The 23,702-nt window shown below is 48.1% G+C and overlaps 1 protein-coding gene across 3 annotated transcripts in view; it reads right to left on the bottom strand.

Annotated features, from left to right (window-relative positions):
- Window positions 1–23,702, bottom strand: part of POLA1 (DNA polymerase alpha 1, catalytic subunit) — a 450,237-nt gene that overhangs the window by 320,838 nt on the left and 105,697 nt on the right. For all 3 annotated transcript variants that reach the window (XM_040423702.1, XM_040423703.1, XM_040423704.1), the window contains exons 15-20: window positions 22,471–22,625; window positions 20,649–20,795; window positions 13,463–13,552; window positions 7,032–7,148; window positions 6,735–6,910; window positions 2,359–2,488 (exon numbers count right to left, since the gene is read on the bottom strand). In XM_040423702.1, coding sequence (XP_040279636.1) covers window positions 2,359–2,488; window positions 6,735–6,910; window positions 7,032–7,148; window positions 13,463–13,552; window positions 20,649–20,795; window positions 22,471–22,625 — 815 coding nt within the window. The remainder of the gene's footprint in view (window positions 1–2,358; window positions 2,489–6,734; window positions 6,911–7,031; window positions 7,149–13,462; window positions 13,553–20,648; window positions 20,796–22,470; window positions 22,626–23,702) is intronic.

Here is a 23,702-nt window from a genome sequence, read left to right as displayed (position 1 = left end):
AGATTCTGAGGATGCGGGGCGGTGCTGGACTCATCTCAGGGACAGGAGACAGGACTCATCTCAGGTTAATTTGCATATGTATCAAATCGTTGTTTTTTTTACACAATAAAAGCACACACAGCTATGGGGACTGGCTATTGCGGATGAACTAGCGGCCATCTAGCAACCCATGTCCTCAGCTCTATACAAAAAATCCCGGCGACAGGTTCCCTTTAAAGTTCTTTTTTAGGTTTTAAAAGAAAACACCCCAACAAATATGCTTGTTTTGTTTTTACAGTTTGTGTAGTGTTTAGTGAATCGAGCTTCAGATCATAGATCCGAAGTCAATTCATTCTAACACTTTGTTTTAATGCTGTTTGAAGCCCTGTCTCCGTACAACATTAAAATGTATGTGCTTCGCGGAGGCAAAATTCGTTAGGTCCAAAGCCGTGCGACACTTCTGTGCATAACTTCGGGCTTCGATTCTACGACTTTAAATACATTTTAAAACAGGAATCTGAAGTCTGCTTCGGTACCGGCTGGTAACCCTGGTACCGAAGCAGACTCAAGATTCCTGTTTTAAAATGCTTTTAAAGTCATAGAATCGAAGCCTGATGTTGTTCGCGCAGCTTCGGACCTAAAGAATTTTGCCTCCGCGAAGCACATACATTTTAATGTTGTACGGAGACATGTTTCCATACAGCATTAAAAGTGTTAGAATGAGTGTAAGGCCTCACGCATACGAACGTGCTGTGTTTTGCAATCCACAAAACACGGATGCCGCCCGTGTGCGTTCCGCAAGGTTTCCTAGACTGACTGTGGCTCATGAGAGCTGAAATCACTGCATCCTAGTCTTCTGTGATGTTGTGATTTGCAGCATAATCGATTACTATGATACAGCGAGTTGGTCCAGGAAATGTGGCCATCACATGGACTGCACACAGCCATGTGAATACGGCCTTAAAAAGAGGATCTGTCAGCAGTTTTATGCTGCGAGATTCTAACAGCTCCAGCTCATGCCGACGAACTCTGATATTTATGAGGTTCTGGCTTTGTGCACCATCCTGCCACTTAGAGGTTTTTTTTTCCAACTAAATTAGCAGCAGGTGTTTGGAGAAAGCCACGACCTCATGAATAGTGGATTCTGGACTTGCGCTGGAGCTGTTCAATACAAGATTTTAGCAAAATTGCTGAGTCTATTAAAGAAAGTGACCCAGCATTTTGCTAAGGAGATCTGTCACCAGTTTATGATGTCCTTCGTTAGGACTCCATAAAACTGGTGACAGATTCCCTTTAAGGAGGCCTAAAAGATGAGGAAAGCAGATTAAGGGTGCTGTCGCTCTATGTTTTCATCCTCGAATTTTTTGGCCTGAAAAAGAAAATGCCATGAAAGGTTTTTTTTTATAGAAAGGAAATGTATGAAAAAATGCCACGCCCAGAGTAGCAAACTGCTAGAAAAACAGTGATTGTAGGGCATTTGGGCATTTCAGAATTTCCTACTGGGCAGCATGTAACATCTGGGATGATACTTTTTTTTGCTCAAAAAAGTGGAATTTTTGTAGAAAAGATAGTGTGAAATCACCCTTAAAGGAGAATATCATCAGCTACTGAAATAGCACATTGACCGTGAAGCGATGTAATTGTCCCCCAAAAGAAAGCTACAACCGGCATCCTATGAAGATGTTCAAAACCCTTTCAGCATAGAAGAAGGTTGTTTCACAAAGAAAATGCCAGAGCCAAGCATTCTACCTTCAAAATGTGGAAAGACATTTACTTGTTACAGAGAACAAGTTTTGGGAATGAAATGGCACACAAAATGACACTTTCCTTTTAAACCAGCTCAACATGATTTTGGAGAGATGAATACACTGACAAGACACATCATCTCTGTCAACGGAGTCAGTTTGTTACAGTCGCTTGATTCAGTAAGAGCGACATGCTATGAAACTAGATCATTTCTAGTCATTAGAAATTTCAAGCTGAATTTGATGCACTCACTGGATGGAAAGGAGAACGAAGGGAAAAAAACATAAAAGATCTCAGAGTGAAAGACTAGACAGACTTCAAACTACTTTGTAGAGGCACAACATGGAAGGGGATATTGGATGGCGGGGAAGATGACATGACATGTAGGAGTTACAATCAATTAAAAATTAAAACACTCCATCATTTGTTCTAAAGTTTCTCAACAGAAAACACAAAGTACATTGCAATTACGACTGCACACATCATGAATGAACTTGCAGCCATTATCACAGAGGTACTGGAATCCCTGATGAACAATCTTCTAAAATAAAGAAGTTTAGTGCAAGTTCTGCCTGCACCTCAGAAACACACAGTAATTAACTAATAAAGAGAATAAAACAAAGAAATTATTACCATGACGTTTCCAGCTATATTGGTGATCTGTAAGGCCAAAGGAAGAACATTCAACTCGCACATGATCTGCAATATGAACCTGGCATCTACGAGGGTGTTCTCCAGCATGAAGAGAAGTTGAGAGGAATCACTACAGAAAGAAAAGAAATAAGAATATCATCCAAAAATTTATATAAGATTGCAATTTCTACTACTACAACACGATTGGTGATGGTGAATGTGATCCAATTTTAGCCAGCAAGTTACCGCCACACAAGAGTCGGCAGAATCCAAGACCGCTGCCAATACTGACAGCTCGGCACATTGTGGGGCCACACTTTGCTTTGCCTTCCCAACGCCTGCACATCATCTAATGCTAATCCTCTAAGCAATCACCACCTTGAACTGGCTATGTTCAAAAAGGAAATCAACAATAAATTAAATGAGGTTGCCCAAGCTGGACCACCCTCAGTGGTCATCAAAGCCCCACCTCCAGAGCTGCACCAAAAAACCCATACACTATGGGGTAAATTTGCACAAACCCCACTCCCTTTCCTGTCCCCTCCACAGTTGGCACCATTCCATTTCTAAGATTGTTGGCAACAATGCAACCCTGGTCCTGTGTCTAGTTGTCCAGTGTGCAGCTGATTTGATGTGATAAGCACACACTTGCCTCGCAGCACAGGGTGCAATGCACAAACGCAATGATGGAAAATGAGATATGGCAAAACTAGTGCAAAGAAAATGGAATAGTTACCCATAGCATCCAGATTCATGCACTACATTTTTTAAGACCTATTAGAAAATAAAAGCTGCAACCTGACTGGCTGCAACAGGCAACTACCCTACTTGTCCCTTGCACTTATTTCCATATATCTTCCCCAATGATTCCTTCAAGGTCAAAGTCAATCTTTGCAGAGGCAGTCCACTTACCGTATATTAGAGAAGTAAAACCTTATTAAACACATATGACATAGGAGCAACAAGTCAACAATTCACTGACGGTACAGGAAGACAGCGGTCAATTATCCGTCAGGAAACGGGAGTAGAGAGAGCCAGGAGCTCATAAATAGGAGGACTCCACATCAGGGATGAGTGAACCTGTGTTTTCAAGTTCAGCATACAAGGTTCGTGTTATCTAAGAATCCCGTTATGGATACCACTACCACGGACCATAACTTATGGACTGTGGTAGCAGAATCCATAATGGAATTCTTAGATAACCCGAACCTTTTACGCCGAACTAGGAAACACAAATTCGCCCATCCCTACTCCACAGCTTATGCAGTGTATTGAGTAGACTCCAGCACGCAGCTCTCACTTGAGCTGTTCAATACTGATTTTAGGAAAATAATTTGGCCAATACAAGTAAGGGAAGTTTCACACAAGTCGGTCTTCTGTAAAGTACTCATGGCATGGTCAGTACAGTAGATCTATCGGGTAGAAACTCATAGCATCATAAATTGTGATGCAGTGAGTTAGCCTACGCTCACATCACATTTTTGCCCTGCGTTTAAAGGGGTTTTCTGAGATTTTGATACTGATGACCTATCGCTCATGTAAAACTGGCCTATAGTGTAAGTGACCTAGCCTTTAATTGGGATCGTTTTGTCAGCAGTTAATGCTGCAGCAAAAAAAAAAAAAAAATAACAGCGTTTTTTTCTACCATTTTTTTATTACCACAGCATTTAAAAAAAATAAAAAATCCTTTAAACCAAAATTCTACAAGATGTTACAAAATAAATAAAAAAAACAGGTGACAAAAAAAAGTGCGAGAAGGAGGCCTTCTCTGACATTCTGTCCCTTTTAATCAATGAGTGTCAGTATGAGAGAGACCCTAGAATATAGAAGACATTCAACTATTCTATTTTTCAGCATAACAAAGGAAGGATGCTTTACTTATAACTGAATTCTTTAGATTTGCACATAAGATTTAAAAAAGGCTCCAGATTTACCTTGAATTTGCAGAGGTCAAACAAACACAAGTTGACAAAATCTTAAAATTCCGGTGCACGGTAAGAGCTATTTCAGGATGTATTTAGTTCAACGTCCAGACCAATCTTCTATAATGGAATACGTGGCTCTTACATTAAAAAAAATTGCTCAGGCTGTCATGTTTGCAAAGAGCCAAAGTGATGTATCATTTAAGTTTCTCCCCATGCATTATTTTCAATGTAAAAGCAGCCTCTTCCATTATAAAGGTTGTTGTTTACTAGATTGGTCAGGTCACTGAGCTGAATATATTCTTGTCAGCATATATTTTTTATACTAAAGACAATTTTGATTCTGAATGTCTTCAATATGACCTATCCAAGGTTAGAAGCCGAGGTGCACTGTATTGTTAAATGGAATATCTGTAGTGTTGGGAGAGAAAAAAATAATAAAAAGGAACAATTTTCATGTTGTTCCAATAAAAAAAAATTCTCATGTCAAGATGCTTGAAAACTAAAGTGCCTGATGTGTACTGCAAGTTTAATAAGGAGGGAAATATTTTTGCAGACTTGCATTTACCACTACACCAATGGTCCAATGTGATGATCATTTAAACTGTATGGCTTGAATTAAAGGAGTTGTCTCATCTTAGACAATGGGGACATATCGCTAAGATATGCCCCCATTGTCTTAGGCTGGGTTCAGACCTGAGCGTATTTGATATGCGCGTTTAACGTGCGTTTGTGTCGCGCGTTTTTGTCCATAGTAAACGCGCGTATTACGCGCGTTTGTGTGATTAACAGCAGTGTCCTATGGCTGCAAACGCGCGACAAAGCGCCCCAAAGAAGCTCAAGAACTTGTTTGAGCGTAGGGCGTTTTTCAGCGCGTTCAAACGCGCTGTAAAACGCTCAAGTGAGAACCAGGGCCATAGGCAAGCATTGGTTTTCATGTGTTGAGCGTTTTACAGCGCGTTTGAACGCGCTGTAAAACGCTCAAGTGTGAACCAAGCCTTATAGGTGCTAGTTCCACTGCTGGAAGCCGCACCTATATCGAGAATGGAGCCTCGCAATGTGGTGGCTGGAGGACTCTAGTCCGGCCACCACCAAGCACTCTCCCCATAGAAGTGATTGGGAGCGTACCACGCATGACCGGCCACCGTTCCCATTCACTTCGGTGGCCCCATAGAAATAAATGGAGGGCGGATGCACACCACTTTCGGGGCTGCATTCTCAATATCAGATAATGGGGCATATCCCAGCGATATCCCCCCATTGTCTAAGATGAGATAATCCCTTTAACTATAACTTTTAAAGAGTACTGAATGACAATTTGGCCATGGTGGAATTTTATAAATTTTATAAAGTGCTACCTGGCTGTAAAATGGACACACTCTTTGGTCACAAGTCAGTTTGCCATGGTCGTTGGACACACATCTCCAACAGCTACTTCCCTCCCAAGGAAACAAAGGATCTGGTACAAGCTAACCATGCTCCCCACCCTTGACAGTCTGATTTAACTTAAAAGGAAAGTGTCATTAGAAAACGGCCTTTTGTTTAAATCATATTTTTATATTAAACATTTTTAAACAAGCTTAATCTACTCCCTCCTGACCTCTGAACAGGACCCCTCCTGTCCATTGTGTCCATGACCCATGCTGGCTGCTGTAAACCATCTCTCTAAATGCAGTTAAGAACAGCTCAGACAACATGGCAGCCCCCATAATTACTTTCAGGAAATAGAATTTAAAAGATCTGCAATCAGAAAATAGAAGCAGATTAAAACAAAACTTCTGTCGCTCTCTTGTTTTTAGAGAGAGAAAAAAACATTTCTGTGACACATTCCCCTTATGGCACATGCACATGACCGTATTTTCTGACAGCATATCAATGGGGTCACAAAAGATGCAGATAGCCATCTGTGTGTCCGTTCCACGGCCCCACAAAAAAAAAAAAAAAAGAGACAGGTCCTGTTCTTGATAGTTTGCGGGCAAGAATCAAGAATAGGTATTTCTAACGTACAGCGATTTGAGGACTGCAAAATGGATACGGTCATGTGAATGCCCCCTTAAAGTGGCCGTCTGATAATCTTTTCTTCTCATTGGTGTTGGTAGTCTACACGTTATAATAAGGCGGCCTTGCTATAACAGAAATACTCTCTCCATGCACTGAATTCATGGTGAGCCTGTGATAGACTTGTGTTATACACAGCAGCCAACCTGAGCAGACAGAGCTGAAAGAAGCAGCCCAAACCAATGATGAGACAGGAAGGGGGGGTCTCAGACTACCTCAGGCTCCCTGTAGACACTGCAGGTAAGCTGAAGTCAGAGATTCTAGCTCTGCAATAAAGGAGCTGAGCTAAAAAGCAGCCATCGATGGAGAAAATGAATAGCAGGTAAGCGTACCCTAGGATCTATTAAAATTTAAATGCAGGTCAGGAGCAAGATCATGAATACAAACTTCAATTACCTGTATGCATTACGAATATGCTCCGGGGGAATCATAATGCGCTCAGTCTTCAGTATATGATGGACTAGTTCAGACAAGTGATAGCTTTTACAACGGATTAACTCCTTTGCTGAAATCTGAATATCACAAATTATTCGACCACAGGCTGCATTTCTTTCAGCAAAACCACTGCGACCCTAAGACACAATAAAACACAATGGGAAACACTGTAAAATATTTAAAAAAATACCAGCCAAGTTTGAATAAGTCATGCCAATATGATATTTTAATAGCAAAACAAGGAGGGGCTAAACTTACCCCAAGTTTTGGCATGGTTGATCGTCTAAGTCGACCAATCTTTGACCAAAATGGAACTTTACATAAATTAATCCTTTGGAGCAGCACCTCGAGATCAAAACCATATATGTCATGGCCCTGAAAAGGGGGACAAAAAGGTTACAAAACTAGAGTATGTATGTGTAGCTAATTTAGTAAAACATTGTCATATGAGATTGTTTAAAGTCACATTTTTAAGAAAAGAAAAAACGAGATTTTTGTATAACTTACCAGTAAAATCTCTTTCTCGCTCTTTCCTTGGGGGACACAGAAGACCTTGGGTATAGCTCATCTCCCTAGGAGGCGTGACACTAAGTGAAGACTGTTAAGCCCCTCCTCCCCAGCTATACCCTCAGCCTGGAGAGAGAGACTGCCAGTTGCGTGTCCAAGTAGTGAGAAAAGGCAAAGTCCAAAAAGTGGAACCAACAAGCCAACTACCCAAAGGGTAAAACAAACTCGGAAACAGTCAGAGAAGAACAAAGAATGGGTGGGTGCTGTGTCCCCCAAGGAAAGAGCGAGAAAGAGATTTTACTGGTAAGTTATACAAAAATCTCGTTTTCTCGCCCAGTTTCCTTGGGGGACACAGAAGACCTTGGGACGTTCAAAAGCAGTCCAAAGGGGGAGGGACCACAGCACCAAGGCGAAGCACCCGAAGGCAACAAAAAACCCGCCGCCTGCAGACCAGGCGGCCCAAGGCAGCATACGCCGAAGGCCGAGTATGCACCCTGTAGAACTCGGTAAGGTGTGCAAGGAAGACCAGTGACCACCTTACAAATGCATGGCCGAAGCCTAATGCCTCCGGCCCAGGAAAAACCGACAGCTCTGGCAAAATGAATGGTGACACCAAAAGCAGAACCCTGCCCTTGGTGCGACAACCACAGCAAGAGCCACACTGAGAAAGCGGAGGAAAGCCACCCTGGAGGCCCTCAACCCTTGCGCGGACCTCCTGGGAACACAAGAGACCGAACGTCGACAAGAGTCGGAGATCTCCAAGTAAAAAACTGCAAGGCCCAAACAAACGTCCAAATCGGTGAAGTGTCCGTTCCCGGGGGTGGGAAGGGGAGGACGACTGCCTCAATGAAATGAAGGACAAACATCACCTTCAGAGGGAAGGAAGAGACGGAATGGAGAACAGCCCTGTCCTGGGGGAAGACAGAAGGCTCGGAACAAGAAGGGCCGCCACTCAGGCACCAGTCAGAGACACGATGGCTACAGAAACCCAACCGTACAGGACAGAAGGAGTACAGAGGACTTCTGTAACGACTCCAAGGAAAAATTGGAGCGCCAAGAGCCCAGTATGTGGTTCCCAGGACGGTAACGGAGGGCAGTACAAAGGAACCCAAGAGCCGCTCCATGGAAGAAGTTCCTGACAGGCCCAGAGGGTCGGGGAACGCTGAAAGAGGAAGGACAGGAACGACACTTGATACCTCAAGCAACGGAGTCCCAGCCCCAGGGCCGGGCTGGAGAAAGACAGAACCATGGAGAGAGAAAGGCAGAGTGGGGGAACGCCCAGCTTCCCACAGAACCCCAGGTAAAGTCCTAAGTCCTACCACAGATCCTGGACGAAAACTCGGCTAGAAGCGAACACTAGCGAGCTCACTAGAGTCGCCTGGGCAAGCGGGCGAAAACCCAATGATCAGTAACACGGGCAGAACGGTCAGTAGAACTGGTCCCGTCGGCCCCGAACAATGTTGTCCCGTATCCACCCGGAGTGGGGGAGCAGACGGACAGGAACCGAAGGGTCCGCCCAGCAACCGCCCGATGCCAGGACAAGACAGGCTAAAGCCCAAGCCGATGTAGCCACCACAGGAAGACGGACTAAATGGTAGTCCTCCCAAGTTACCGAGAAGGTAAATCCATAGCAGAAACATTGCCTAGAATGGAAAAAAAAACGCAATCTGCACCCAGCGGGAGGACAGAACGCGGTAGACCCGTTAGATAGGTACACAGCTAGTACAGTCAGTGTGGACAAGACACCAGAACCATCCACCTGAACAACCATGCTCTTCCCAGAGGGGAGGGCAGAGAAGGAACATCCTCTGAAGCGTGGCCGGAACAGAAGCCACATCGGAGAGATCCGTACCGAGTGGGAGCCAAACAGAACCGGCGAGAAAAGGCAGTCGAGACAGAGGCCGGGATAACACCCTCCAAAAGAAAGGAGGAGTGGGCATAGAGAAGCCATAGGACAGCTCAAAAGCAGGACCCCGCTACACTGAGACGCCCCGTTCACCGCTTCGCAGAAGGCGAATATCCTGAAGAACTCAAGGTGGATGTCCTCCGGACCTGGGTAAGCGAGCACCCAAGAGAAGTTGGGTGACCTTTCCCAAGAAGAGCGGCCCGAACCTGGTAGAAGGAAATAGTAGTAGGCGAGGGGACCGTAGTCCCACCAGAGCCAACATAGAATGCGAAGGGCGCTGCAGACAGCACTCTCGACCATGTGACCACTAGCGCAGGGAAACAATGCTGCGGGAAGACGAATGAGCACCGCCCAGCTCGGAGCAGTAGCGAGCAGGTAGAGGCCGTCTACTTATCTATAAGGCATTCGTTTATTGTTTGTTGGACAACACCTTAGGCTTACACAGGTGGACAGAATGATCTCTTTAGAGAATAGTGCAAGGCTTGCTGCAAACACCGTCTCCCAAGAGAAAAAAATATGTCGCAGGAGGAAAGGAGGGATACGTACGAGTAGCCCCGTAAGCAGTGAGAAGGCCAACCCACCTACGGGACGAGAAGGTATACACGGCCCAACAACGCACAAAAACGTCCACTCACTGCCAAAATATCACTCAGCGAAGGCCAGCCAGAGTGCCACAGTATCTACCTGGCAAACTGCAGTCGGCAAGGGTGCAAAAGCCCGCCCCAAAAAAAAAAAGGGGGGAATGCCCAAGGCCGTACCTACGTCAGAGAAGTAGGGCATACCATACTTCGCCCCGAAGGGCGCCATGCACATAGCCACACAGTATCCAGCAGGAATGCAGGAGGTCCACCTAGTGAAAGGGGGGCATGCACAGGGCTATCCTAGCATTAAGTGAGTGTGCAACAACTCACCCAACACCGAAACTTCGTGAGAGTGTAACTACTCCCAATGAAGGGGAACATGTGCAAGTCCAATACGGCACATACAAGGACAGCCTTGGATCTCGTGAGCGTGCAAAATTCCGCCCATGGAATGAGGGATGGTCACGCACAAGGCCAGCACGGTATCCAATGGGAGCGCAAGCGTTCCACCCATGTTAGAGGGCCATGCTCAAGGCCAGCAACGTATCCGGTGAGAGTGTAGTATGCCGCCCAGAAAAGAGGGGGGGGGGGGGGGTCATGCACACGGTCAGCATCGCATCCAGGGAGAGTGCGATCAGTCGGTGAGAATGTGTGCATGTCACCTGAAGGAGGCGTGCCCATGGCCGGCAGCGAATCCAGTGAGAGTGCGTACACCGCCCACGGAAGAGGGGTCATGCATATGGCCGGCAGCGGATCCAGTGAGAGTGCAAGCACCCCGCCATGTATGGGGTTCATGCACATGGCCAACAACGTACCGGCGAGAGAACATCACCGACCGAGGGAGTGTATGAATGCCGCCACAGGGAAAATCCAATGAGAGTGCATCATACCACCTATGGAAAGTGGTCATGCACATGGCTGGCAGTGAATCCAGTGAGAGTGCCAAATGCCGTCCACGGAAGGGAGTCATGCCTATGGGCGTCAGCGAAATCAGAGAGTGCAGCATTCCGCCTATGGAAGGGGGTCACGCACATGATCGGCAACGAATCCAGTGAGAGTGCAGCGTTCCACCAATGGAAAGGGATCGTGCACATGGCCAGCACCGTATCTGGTGAGAGTGCAGTATTCCGCCTAAGAAAAAAGGGGTCATGCACAGATCGCAACGAATCTAGTGAGAGTGTAGCGTTCCGCCTATGGAAGGAGGTCGTGCACACGGCCAGCACCGTATCCGGTGAAACTGCAGTAGTCCGCCAATGAAAGGGGGATCATGCACAAGGCCAAACCGTAGCCAGGGAGAGTACAGAATCCCGCCCAGGAGGGGGGTCCCGCACATGGCAGTACCATAACTAAAGAGGGTGACGAATGCTGCCTACAGAAAAGGCCGCATGCACTTGACCAGCGCCGTATCGTGAGAGAGGGCTAGAAGGGTAAAATGACCCTGGCAGCGCCGCAGCCGGGGAGTGCGACATGCCGCCTAGGGAAGGGGGGCATGTACTGACATGAGGCTGCAGCGTCCTGCGCAGCCCACAAGTTATATATATAAAATTATTTTTTTTTTTTTTTTTATATATATATATATATATATATATATATATATATATATATATATATATATATATATATATATATATATATAACAGAAAAGGGGAGCCACCTACAGGGGCACTGGGGGGTTCCATACAGGCCCATCTGAAGCCGGCCTGTACCCAAAGGGTTAAACAGGGATCCGGCCAGGAGGGCGGCGCTGCGATCCCCTGGGGGCAGCCATACAGGCCCATCTGAAGCCGGCCTGTACCGCGGCGCTGCGATCCCCTGGGGGCACCCATACAGGCCATCTGAAGCCGGCCTGTACCCAAAGGGTTAACAGGGATCCGGCCTGGAGGGCGGCGCTGCGATCCCCTGGGGGCGGGGGAACCTCCCGGCGGGAAGAATTCCCGCCTGGAGAAGTTCCAGCCCCCTCCAACAGAGGCCTAGTAATTGTAGGCCGTGAAGCCGGGGCCTAAATTATTAGCGGCGCCCGGCTGACCGGGGCCGCACAGTATTCAAGTACCGGCCGGGGAACGAAGCGGCGCATGCACATGCCGGCCGCGGGTGCCCACCCCGCGGGCCGGAAGAGGCGGGGACCCGGATAGAGCGCCGGGATCGCGGCCGTAAAGCCTGCGGTGCCCGGCCGACCGGAATGTTCCGACGGTCGGCCTGGGGCTGTTGAAGCATAGCGCTCATATTGCAGGCCGCGGGTGCCCACCCCGCTGCCCAGAAGCGAGGACCCTGCGCTCGGCAGCCATTTTACCCATGGAGCGGGCCCTGGCTTATAACAGCGCACCATGTGGCCAACAGCCACAACCACCTTGCCCTTGGGCCGGTGCCCGTGAGGGCAGAGGAGGGTCAGGAGCAGCAAGGCTCTGGCCCTGAAGCAGTAGCCGGTAAGAGGGAGGGGGACCCTGAGACCGGGTGCCTGTGAGGGTGGGACGCCTGCATAACCCCTCAGTCAGGGGCAGCTAGTTGCGGACCTCTGCAGCTCCCCAGGCATTCTTCTTGTAGGGAGAAGGGTGCCAATGACCTATGGAGGCCAGGAGAGAGGGAGCAGAATGTCGCCCTGCGGCAGCCCAGGGGCCAGCCTAGGTCTAGCAGGGACAGAAGGGTCCATAGGCCCAGTATAGGGTCAGGCACGCAGGAGACCGGGGGGGGACGGGGACGTTGGGCTGGAGCAGCCAATCTCTCACCATAGACGTCTTCACCCTCGGTCCGTTCCAGCAGGGTCGCCCCTTCAGCTACTGGCACCGTAGTGGCAGGACGCTGGAAGGGGGACTTGGCGTGCGGGCGACCCTTGCGCTGGCGGGATGTAGGGGAGCTGGGCTGCCCTGATCCACCTTGCCTTCTGTGGGGGAGGCAGCCGTGCGGGTGACCGGCACTGGCGCAGCTCAACCCCGGGAGAAACAGAGAGGTCTAGTGCGTCTCTGTTGTCCCTGATGATCTGGAACAAAAAGAAAAGAAAAAAGTAAAAATCTAAAATTTAAACAAGGAGAAACCAGCCCTGCAGAGCAGGGAGTGTCTTGCCTCCTTGGACACTAAGCAAAAACTGGCAGTCTCTCTCTCCAGGCTGAGGGTATAGCTGGGGAGGAGGGGCTTAACAGTCTTCACTTAGTGTCACGCCTCCTAGGGAGATGAGCTATACCCAAGGTCTTCTGTGTCCCCCAAGGAAACTGGGCGAGAAAAATCAGTTCCATAATTATTCTAAAAAGGAACTTATGTCACCAGAGTTTAATGTCACAGTGCTCATTTTGATCAGCAGAGCATATGATGAACACAATTCACAAGCTAAATTAGACAACCAGTAAATTAGACATCACGAGTAGTTTTGAGGGAATTTGTGTTTTAAGTTCGGCATCTAAAGTTCGGGTTATCGAAGAATCGCGTTATGGATTCTAAATTCCGTTATGGTCCGTGGTAGCGGAATCCATAACGCGATTCTTTGATAACCCGAACTTTAGACGCCGAACTTAAAACACAAGTTCGCTAAACACTACTCACGAGTTCTCTTAATGTAATCCAGAAGTTCTTTTTGGCGGCAGAGAGGGGTAATGAAAAGTACCAATCGGGAGTCCGTGTAAGCAGTACTCGTCTGGTACTGCAGTTCATAGTGGTAAATCGGGCTGACCGATTCCCTTTAAAAACAGTGCTTTACATATACTCACCACAATAACATCTGGATCAATTTTGTGAATTTTTGCAAGGAAAAACCCCAGAAGAGTCCTTTCGGTTAGAGCAATTTCAACATTTACATTCTGACCGAAAAGAAAGAAAAAGAAGAAAGAAAACATTTAACATTAAACTGCAATTAGTGTGTGGACATGTCAAAAAATCTATATTACAAAAATGAAGTTAAAAATACCATAAAATATATACCCAGTGTTTTGAAGCAGAGCTCCATATATGTACCTGCACAGCTTTTGCCCTACAAGGGACAGGCTACCTCCGGCATTCTAGCTGTGGTGTAACTACAATTCCCAGCGTGCACAACTGCTAGGGTGTTCTCGGAACTCTTATAGAACTGAAAGGAGCATGCTGAGAATTGTAGTTTGACAAAAGCTGGTGTAGTGGAGGTTGCTGACCCCTGTTTCAGATACATCCCACCAAGCTAAGAACAGAAGCAGCCAAGAAACTCTCATTCTCTATATGCAAACCCAGCAGCAGATCCGTCCACATTAGTGTACCTCAAGTGTCAGAAAACTTCAGTGGAGTGACAAGTAAGTTGTGATGGGCAAGGGTCCAGGTCTTGAAAACCGGACCAATCGATAAAACAAAGGAAAAGAAGCGTTCAGCTGAGCGCTCTGACCCTTTGGTGGCATTCAGCTCTGCTGTGTGCTTAAAAAAACAAGCAGCGTGGTATAAAGGCTTTATATGTTCACAGCACACTGTGAATCTCACCTCTCCGAAGACAGCAAAGCTTCTGCCCCTCGGTTTCAACACTTGAACTCACAGATCAAAAAACTTTTAACATACTTTAATTGCTGTCTTTGTGAACTGGTAGGGTGGCTGTACATGGTGCAGATGTACGTGCAGACTTTCCACAGATCTCACCCTTTCACTGAAAAATCTGCAGGGCAGGTCAGTTTCCGTACTACGAAATATGCACACAACAAATGTGCATAATCCACAACATGTGCAGGAACCTTAATGTCTGTAAAGCTAAGGGGAAGTTTTTTTTTTTTTATTGCGTGGCTGTCCTTTATAGGGCGTTGTGGCTTTCATATTCTGCTGTAGCTGCAATAGGGGAACTATGGTCACATTAGGCCATATAAATCTGCTTATTGTTTTGCTGTTCATAAAACATTTTTGATGTAATATATAGGCCTTTTACATGGGCAGAGGACTTATGTGGAATAAACCTTTAAAACGAACGATTTGCCTGTAAAAGGCATCTCAAATGAGCGATACGGAGCGTGTCAGGGTCTGTCTAGCAGATGGTTTTTCATGCATATTGAATCAGTTTGGTCTGCAATTGCGTATTTTCCATCCAGATTGGAACTGTTTTTCATGCACATGAAGAAAAACTGTAAAATAACACATTTCCTAGCAACCATCAGTGAAAAACACATTGTATCTGTATGCCTTCCATTTTTCACATTCATTTCTATGGGGCAAGGGCTGAGCGAAAAAACAAGATTTTTATATAACTTACCAGTAAAATCTCTTTCTCGCTCTTCCTTGGGGGACACAGAAGACCTTAGTATAGCTCAGCTCCCTAGGAGGCGTGACACTAAGTGAAAACTGTTAAGCCCTTCCTCCAACAGCTATACCCTCAGCCTGGAGAGAGAGACTGCCAGTTGCGTGTCCAAGTAGTGAGAAAAAGGCAATGTCCAACAAGTGGAACCAATGAATGGGTGGGTGCTGTCTCCCCCAAGGAAGAGCGAGAAAGAGATATTACTGGTAAGTTATACAAAAATCTCGCTTTCTCGCCCATTTCCTTGGGGGACACAGAAGACCTTGGGAAGTTCGAGAGCAGTCAGCCATCAAGGAACCGCCGCCTGCAAAACCAGGCGGCCCAAGGCAGCATCCGCCAAAGCCCAAGTATTCACCCTGTAGAACTTGGTAAGGCGTGCAAGGAAGACCGGTGGCCGCCTTGCACAATTGCGCGGCCGAAGCTCAATGTCTCCGGCCCAGGAGGCACCGACCGCACTGATGGAATGAACGGTGACCCCGAAGGCGAAACCTTGCCCTTGGTGCGGTAACCGCAGCTATAGCCATTCTGATGAAGCGGGGGAAAGCCACCCTGGAGGCCGTCAAACCTTTGCGCGGACCTCCTGGAACCACAAGAGACCGAGCGTCGACAAGAGCCTGTGACCAAGTAAAACTGCAAGGCCCGAACAACGCCCAATCAGTGAATTGTCCGTTCCCGGGGGTGGGAAGGGGAGGACGATGGCCTCGTTGAGTGAAAGGCATATACCACCTTCAGAAGGAAGGAAGGGACGGGACGGAGAACAGTCCTGTCCTGGGGAAGGACAGAAGGCTCGGAACAAGAAGGTCCGCCATTCAGACACCCGTTCGAGAGACACGATGGCTACAGAAACACAACTGTACAGGACAAAAGGAGTAGAGATAACTTCTGTAACAGCTTCCAAAGAAAAGCTTGGTGCGCCGAGAGCTCAGCATGTAGTTCGCAGGGCGGGACGGGGGAACGGTACACAGGAACCAAAGAACCACTCCGTGGAAGAAAGTCTTGACAGGCCCAAGAGGGGCCAGGGAACGCTGGAAGAGGATGGACAGCGCCGATACTTGACCCTTCAAGGAACAGATTCCCAGTCCCAGGTCCAGGCCGGACTGGAGAAGGACATAACCATGGGGAGAGAAAGGCAGAGTGGGGGGGAACGCCCAGCTTCCCACAGAACCCCAGGTAAGAACTCCAAGTCCGATACTAGATCCTGGACGAAGCACGGCCGGGAGCGAACACTAGCGTGACTGCTGGAATCGCCTGGACAAGCGGGAAAAAACCCAATGTGATCAGGCGCGGACCAGTAACACGGGCAGAAGAGACCGGCAAAACTGGTCCCGTCGGCCCCCGAGCAACTTGTCTCGTATCCACCCGGAGTGGGGGAGCAGAAGGGCAGACGAAAGGAACCGAAAGGGTCCGCCCAGCATCCGACAGATGCCAGGACAAGACAGGCTAAGACAGGCTAAAGTCCATGTCGATGTTGCCACCAGAGGAAGGGGTTCTACCGTCCCGATGCGGGAGACCTAAGGACAATCCTGACCGAAGGTTGGTCCTCCCAAGTTACCGCTAAGGTAAGTCTACAGCAGGACCATCGCCTAGAATGGAAAACGCAATCTGCACCCAAGCGGGAGACCGAATGCGGTAGACCCGTTAAATGGGCGCACAGCTAGTACAGCCAGTGTGAACGAGGGAGACGATACGAGGCCACAAGGAACACCGAAACCATCCAAGTGAACAACCATGCTCTCCCCAAAGGGGAGGGCAGTGAAGGAACAGCCTCTGAAGCCTGGCCAGGACAGAAGCGACATCGGAGTGATATGCCCTGAGCGGGAGCCAAAACAGAGCCGGCGAGAAAAAGCAGATCGAGACAGAGGCCGGCATAACACCCTCCACCGACAGGAGGAGTGGGTAACAGGGAAGTCATAGTAGGACAGTTTAAAAGCAGAACACCTGCTACTCTGTGAGACGCCCGGCTCACCGCCTCGCAGAAGGCGAATACCCTGAAGAACCCAAAGTGGAGGTCCCCGGACTGGATAATCGAGCACCCAAGAGAAGTTGGGTGACCTTCCCGAGGAGAGCGGCCCGAACCGGGTAGTAGAGCAGAACTGAAGCGCAGAGAGCGCCAATAGGAAGGACTCATACCACACTGCATCCGAAGAGGAGGAAATGGTAGTAGGCGAGGGAACCGTAGTCCCGCCAGAGCCAACAAAGAATTCGAGGGGCGATGCAGACAGCACTCTCGTTCATGTGACCTCTTGCGCAGGGAAGCAATGCAGCGGGAGGACGAATGGGTACGCATGGTGGATACCGTGACAACGGAACCGCAGTATACAATCCAAACCCGAGAATGAGTACCGCCTAGCTCGGCGCAGTAGAGAGCAAGTAGAGCCCGTCCGGGTTAGGTGGAAGCAGAATGATCTCTTCAGAGAAAAGTGCAAGGCTTGCTGCAAGCATCGTACACGAAGAGAAACAAGTACGTCGCAGGAGGAAGGGAGGCATACATACGAGCAGCCCCGTAAGCAGCGAGAAGGCCAACCCACCTACGGGAGGAGAAGACATACACGGCCCAAACAACGCACAGAGCGCACAAGAACGCTCACTGCAAAATAGTCACTCAGCGAAGGGGATCAGCCACAGAGTCCCCAGTATCTACGGAAGTGCAAAGTGCAGCCTGGAAGGGAGTTATGCACAAGACTAGTACGGCATGCGACGGAACGCAAGCAGTCCGCCCAGAAAGGGGGAAAATGTACCTGGCAAACACCGCAGTCGGCAAGAGTGCAAAGGCCTGCCCCAAAAGAGGGTGATGCCCAAGGCCAGTACCAACTTCAGAAAAGTAGGACATCCCATATACTGCCCAGAAGGGGGCCATGCACATGGTCGCACAGTATGCAGTAGGAACGCAGCAGGTCCGCCTAGTGAAAGGGGAACATGCACAGGGTTATCTTAGCATCAAGTGATTGTGCAATAATTCACCCAACACCAAATTTCGTGAGAGTGCAACTACTCCGCCAATGAAGGGAAACATGTACAATTCCAGCACAGCATATAGAAGAACAGCAGTGACTCACGTGAGCGTGCAAAATTCCGCCCATGGAATGAGGGGTGGACATGCACAAGGCCAGCACCATATCCAATGGGAGTGCAAGAATTCGACCCATGGAAGAGGGCAATGCTCATGGCCAGCAACGTATCCGGTGAGAGTGCAGTATTCCGCCCAGAAAGAGGGATCATGTACATGGCCAGCATCGCATCCAGTGATAGTGCAAGCACCCCGCCATGGAAAGGGGGTCATGCACATGGCCAGCAACTTACCGGCGAGAGAACCACCCCAGTCAGTGAGGGTGTATGTATGCCGCCTGAGGGAAGGAGATATGCCCATCGCCAGTAGCGAATCCAGTGAGAATGCAGCATACCGCCTATGGAAGGAGGTCGTGCACATGGCCGGCAGAAAATCCAGTGAGAGTGCAGCACTCCGCCTATGTAAGGGGGTCATGCACATGGCCGGCAGCGAATCCAGTGAGTTTGCAGAATTCCGCCTACGGAAGGGGGTAATGCATATGGCTGGAAGCGAATCAAGCGAGAGTGCAGTGTTCCGCCTATGGAAGGGGGTCGTGCACGTGGCCAGCACCATATCCGGTGAGAGTGCAGTATTCCGCCTATAGAAGGGGGTCATGCACAAGGCCAGCCCGCAGCCAGGGAGAGTGCAGCAATCCACTGGGGGCGACGCAGCGATCCACTGGGGGCGGGGAAACCTCCAGGCAGGAAGAATTCGCGCCTGGAGAAGTTCCCGCCCCCTCCAACCGAGGCTGGAATTTTGCGGTCTAGAAGGCCGCAAGCCGGGGCCAAAATTTTTGCGGCGGTCGGCCGGGACCTGGAGGGAGCCGGAGTGGCGTATGTACATACCGGCCGCGGGTGCCCACCCCGCGGGCCGGAAGAGTCAGGGGGCCGGAATTGCGGCCCAGTAGGCCGCGAGGCCTGGGCCAAAATTCGCGGCGCCCGGCCGACCGGAGTGCACAGACGGTCGGCCGGGGCCTAATGGAGCATCGCACTCAAATATATGCCAGCCGCGGGTGCCCACCCCGCAGGCCGGAAGAGAGGGCCCTGCACCTCGGTCAGGAGCGTGAACATCGCACCGGTAAGAGTTATTCCGCCCAGATGACCTGAGGATGGGGGGACCCTGAGGATGGGGGACCCTGAGGATAGAGGAGGGACGCCGCATAACCCCTTCGTCAGGGGCACCTAGGTGTGGGCCTCCGGGCCCTGTAGCAACATTCCTCTCGCAGGGAGAAGGGAGGCAGTGCGGCAGAACCATGTTGCAGCATTCTGCTATAGAGGGAAGGAGAGGGAGCAGGGAGCAGATTGCCGCCCTGCGGCACCCCAGGGGCCAGCCTAGGTCCAGCAGGACAGAAGGGTCCAGAGGCACCAGTATGGGGGTCAGGCACGCAGGAGACCGGGGGGGTGGTGGTGGTGGGGGGAGGAGGGGGACGTAGGGCTGGAGAAGCCACTCTCTCACCATCAGCCGTCTTCGCCCTCAGTCCGTTCCAGCAGGGTCACCCCTTCAGCTACTGGCACCGTAGTGGCAGGACGCTGGAAGAGGGACTTGGCGTGCGGGCGACCCTTGCGCTAGCGGGATGCAGGGGAGAGAGGCTGCCCTGATCCACCTTGCCTTCTGTGGGGGAGGCAGCAGTGCGGGTGACCGGCACTGGCGCAGCTCAACCCCGGGAGAAACAGAGAGGTCTAGTGAGTCTCTGTTGTCCCTGATGGTCTGGAAGAAAAAGAAAGAAAGTAAAAATCTAAATTTAAACAAGGAAAAAACAGGGAGTGTCTTGCCTCCTTGGACACTAAGCAAAAACTGTCAGTCTCTCTCTCCAGGCTGAGGGTATAGCTGCTGGAGGAGGGGCTTAACAGTTTTCACTTAGTGTCACGCCTCCTAGGGAGCTGAGCTATACCAAGGTCTTCTGTGTCCCCCAAGGAAATGGGCGAGAAATATAAAACATGCTGCAATTTTTCCTAAACACAAGGATAATCAGTGAAAAACGGTATACACAGACCCATTGTAATTTGCCGGGTCAGAAATCAATCCGGAAAACTTGCTGACGTTAGAGCATGTCCTATTCTTGTCCGTGGACACGAATAAGCATTTCTATCTTTTTAGCGGGGCCACGGATCGGAAGCAGACAGCACATGGTGTGCTGTCGGCATATTTTGCAGCCTCATTGAAATGAATGGGTCCGCCAATTGCGGAACAGATCCAGACTCAAACATACAGTCATGTGAATGGGCCCTAAAGGAGTTGCTGACGCTTGTTCATCAGATCACATACAGCACATAAAATATTAGTTTGTTGTAAGCACATTGCCCTGTACTGAAAAGGAAACAATTAATTTGTATGGGAACGGGAGGAAAAAAAATAAACAATTCTCAGCAGGGGTCCTTCATCATGACAGAGAGGGGATGATTGATGTGTGTAAATACAGCTTTACTGCAGGTGAATGATTGGGAACTACTCGTTCACTGCCCTGTGTAAATGGGCCCTTACCTTTAGGAAATGTAATACATTTTTTTGTATTTTTAAGTCTCTGATATCAGAGCTTCTTATAATAGAGTACACGCTATAGTATGGAAAATCCAGTAAGTATTTTTAATATGCTAAACAGGAAATTACTTACCTTTCGCTTCAGAACTTCTTTATGGTCATACGGAAAAATGCAGTCATTAGGCTTAGTAAGGACACAAAAATGAGTTTGGAATGGAGGCTGTGGAGGGGCCTTATCCAGCGGGAATTTGTGATTGACTAGAGCAGCCAATGCAATAATCTGAAATAAAGGGTTTGAAAAAGGGATTATAAAATATAAACATAATGCTATAGTTCTATAATGTGCTGAAGACCAGTACTTAAAGGGGTTATCCCATCTTAGACAATGATTGTCTGATAGGTGCGGGTCCCACACCTACAAGGAGAACAAAACGGAGAAAGTTGAGGAGGGCGCACTGCGCATGCGCAGCCGCCCTCCATTCATTTCTATGGAGCCGCCGAAAATGTAATAATGTACTAATGAGCGCTTCCATAATTATTAGCATTCGCCCTATAAGATGCACTGCCATGTGTTGCATATCTATATTAGCAATTGTATTCCAATATCTTTTATGTTCTATCTAAGTAGCTCGATTACAGTACATTATGCTGATGAAAACCCTAATGTTACCATTTTACTATAGTAATTATTTATGTCCGAGTCAGACTATTTATGTCCGAGTCAGAGTATGGAAAAACAGGTCAGTTTGGGCTAGCGACTGCACAGACATGTTCTTAACAGGTCTTTATTATCTAATGGTAGATGGTAATATATTGTAAGCTAAGGCTGTGACACATATGCATTTAATTTAAGTCTACGTCCACATAAGATGTAAAAATTCTCTGGAAAAATTCAGATGTGGACTTTGCTGCAGGTTATAGAGCAGGAGTAGCTGAAAGATTCAGAAGTAGTTTTGTGAGAAAAGATATGTAGAAATCCACATCACTCGTCAATTTATGTGAAAAATCCAGTTACTTTATTTGTATCAGCAGCATAAAGATAGCATCTCTGGTCTGTCTCAAGCAATGAATTATTAGTTACAGTTATTAGTTTCACTCGTTTGATACACAAAGGATATTCACCCTTTATACAAGTTATGTATCATCTGATATAATGCCCACACCCCCCATAGAAGGGGGAGGTATATACCCACCCACTCAGCCACTAGTTAAAGGCACATTATGCTGTGTGATTTCATTGCTTGAGAAAGACCAGAGATGGTTGAAACGTCGCCATCTTTAAGCTGCTGATACAAATAAAGTAACCGGATCTGAAATGCTGCTTATCCTATTTTTCTTATTTGTGAGAAAAGAGTCACTATAGCCTGTATTTCATTCATTTAAAATTACTGCTTACTCTGGGCTTTGGTGTCAAGGAGGCGGTCCTATCAGTGTATGCACAGCCATAGAGCGAAGGCTATCACTAATAGGACTGCCTCCTACAAATCCCACAAGAAGCAGGAATTTAAATGAATAAAATACAGGTGCCAAGTTCTCTTTAAATACTTAGGGCCCTATTAGACTACAAAATATTCGGACCAATTATCGGGAATAACTGATCTGCATGAATGAGCAGCCAATGAAAGAGCAAACACTCATCTGCCGACTGATTGGCATCTTTCATCAGGATATAAGACGCACGATTATCGTCAGCACATTTCCCTGTGTAATTAGGGATGAGCTGCCGATAATGAATACAACAGAATGAGGGAGGAACGACTGCAGTAGCAACCACTCCACCCATATTCAGTTTGCATCGGCCTATGTAATCAGGCCAGTGAAAGCGAGCGCCAATGGATGGGTTATCATTCAACTGCGCTAGCACAGCCTGAACGGCGGGCAGTGTAATAGGGCACTAACACCCATGGCCACTATAGACAACTAAAATGAACAAATAAACTATGAAAACACCAAACCTCATTTTGATGAGTCTTTGCATTCTGAATGGTCTTCATGCTAAGGGAGAGAACAACAACGGGAGGTGGGGCCATGTGTTTCACTACATTCACCAGATCAGGCTTGGACACCATTGCTTCAACTTTGCACCAGCTTATAGGCTGGCTGTTTAGCTCTAAAAGGAGGAACACATGAATGTAAGCGTGCATTCACACAACATTGTTCATTTTGCAGACAGCAAACTGTGATCCACAAAACACGGACACCAGCAGTATGCAACTGGCTTTATGGTGCGGATCCATTGACTTGAAGTCAATGGGTCCGCACACTGGCAGTCTCTCCATGCTTTCAAAATTCACATACAAAGCAGACACGGTCATGTGAATGCATCCTTAGATGTACTGTTACATTTAATTCTTTATCTGTCAATCTCGGACAAGCTATCTCCAAACAGTTAATAAGGAGTTATGTGTGGATTGCAATCCCTACCTGTGTGACCTCTATACTATAGAAGCCTTAAAAGGGGTTATCCATTGTCTATAAGATCCCCCCCCAATGCCCAGGCCTCTCGTATTTATATTATACTTACCTGCTCCCTGTCACCCGCGTCGCTCCAGATCCCTGGACAGCCACCTCAAAGAATCTCGTCACCATCACAGCCTCCTATTGGCTGCTCTCTCCCCCCCGTCACTGGATGTTTTGATCCGTGTAACGGGGCAATGCAGCGGTGGCCGTGCAGGAATCTGAAGAGACGCGGGTGCCGGGGGGCAGGCAAGTATAATGTATACGAGGGGCCCGGGCATTAGAGGGGATCTTGTAGAATTCAGATAACCCCTTTAACTTTATAACCAGCAGCATTACTACAGTAAGGGCTTATGCACACATCAGTGACTCAAGGACATGTGCTGTCCAAGTTCTCCATTAACATATCCATAGATTTTTTTGTTTATTCACATATTTTTGTTTTTCCATTGACCATGGGTCAGTGGAAAAACAGCAGCAGCATGCACTATTTTTTGCGTGCTGCAGACATGCCCTCTGAGGTCAATGGGTCAGAAAAAAACCACTAACAGAATGTGCATCGCATATATGTTCTGTAATTAGCTTTTACTGACCATTGGTAGTAGATGCTCTGGAAATCCACTTTTCAGCCTAGCAGTGCATGTCAAATATGGATATCAAAGGCAAAATCGGATACACAGGACAACAAAGGAACGTTCATGGATATTGTTGTGGATGAAACATCAATGAC

The sequence above is a fragment of the Bufo bufo genome, chromosome 3 (assembly GCF_905171765.1).
Source record: "Bufo bufo chromosome 3, aBufBuf1.1, whole genome shotgun sequence".
NCBI classification, from domain to species: Eukaryota; Metazoa; Chordata; class Amphibia; order Anura; family Bufonidae; genus Bufo; species Bufo bufo.
This window is presented reverse-complemented; position numbering and strand designations above follow the sequence as displayed.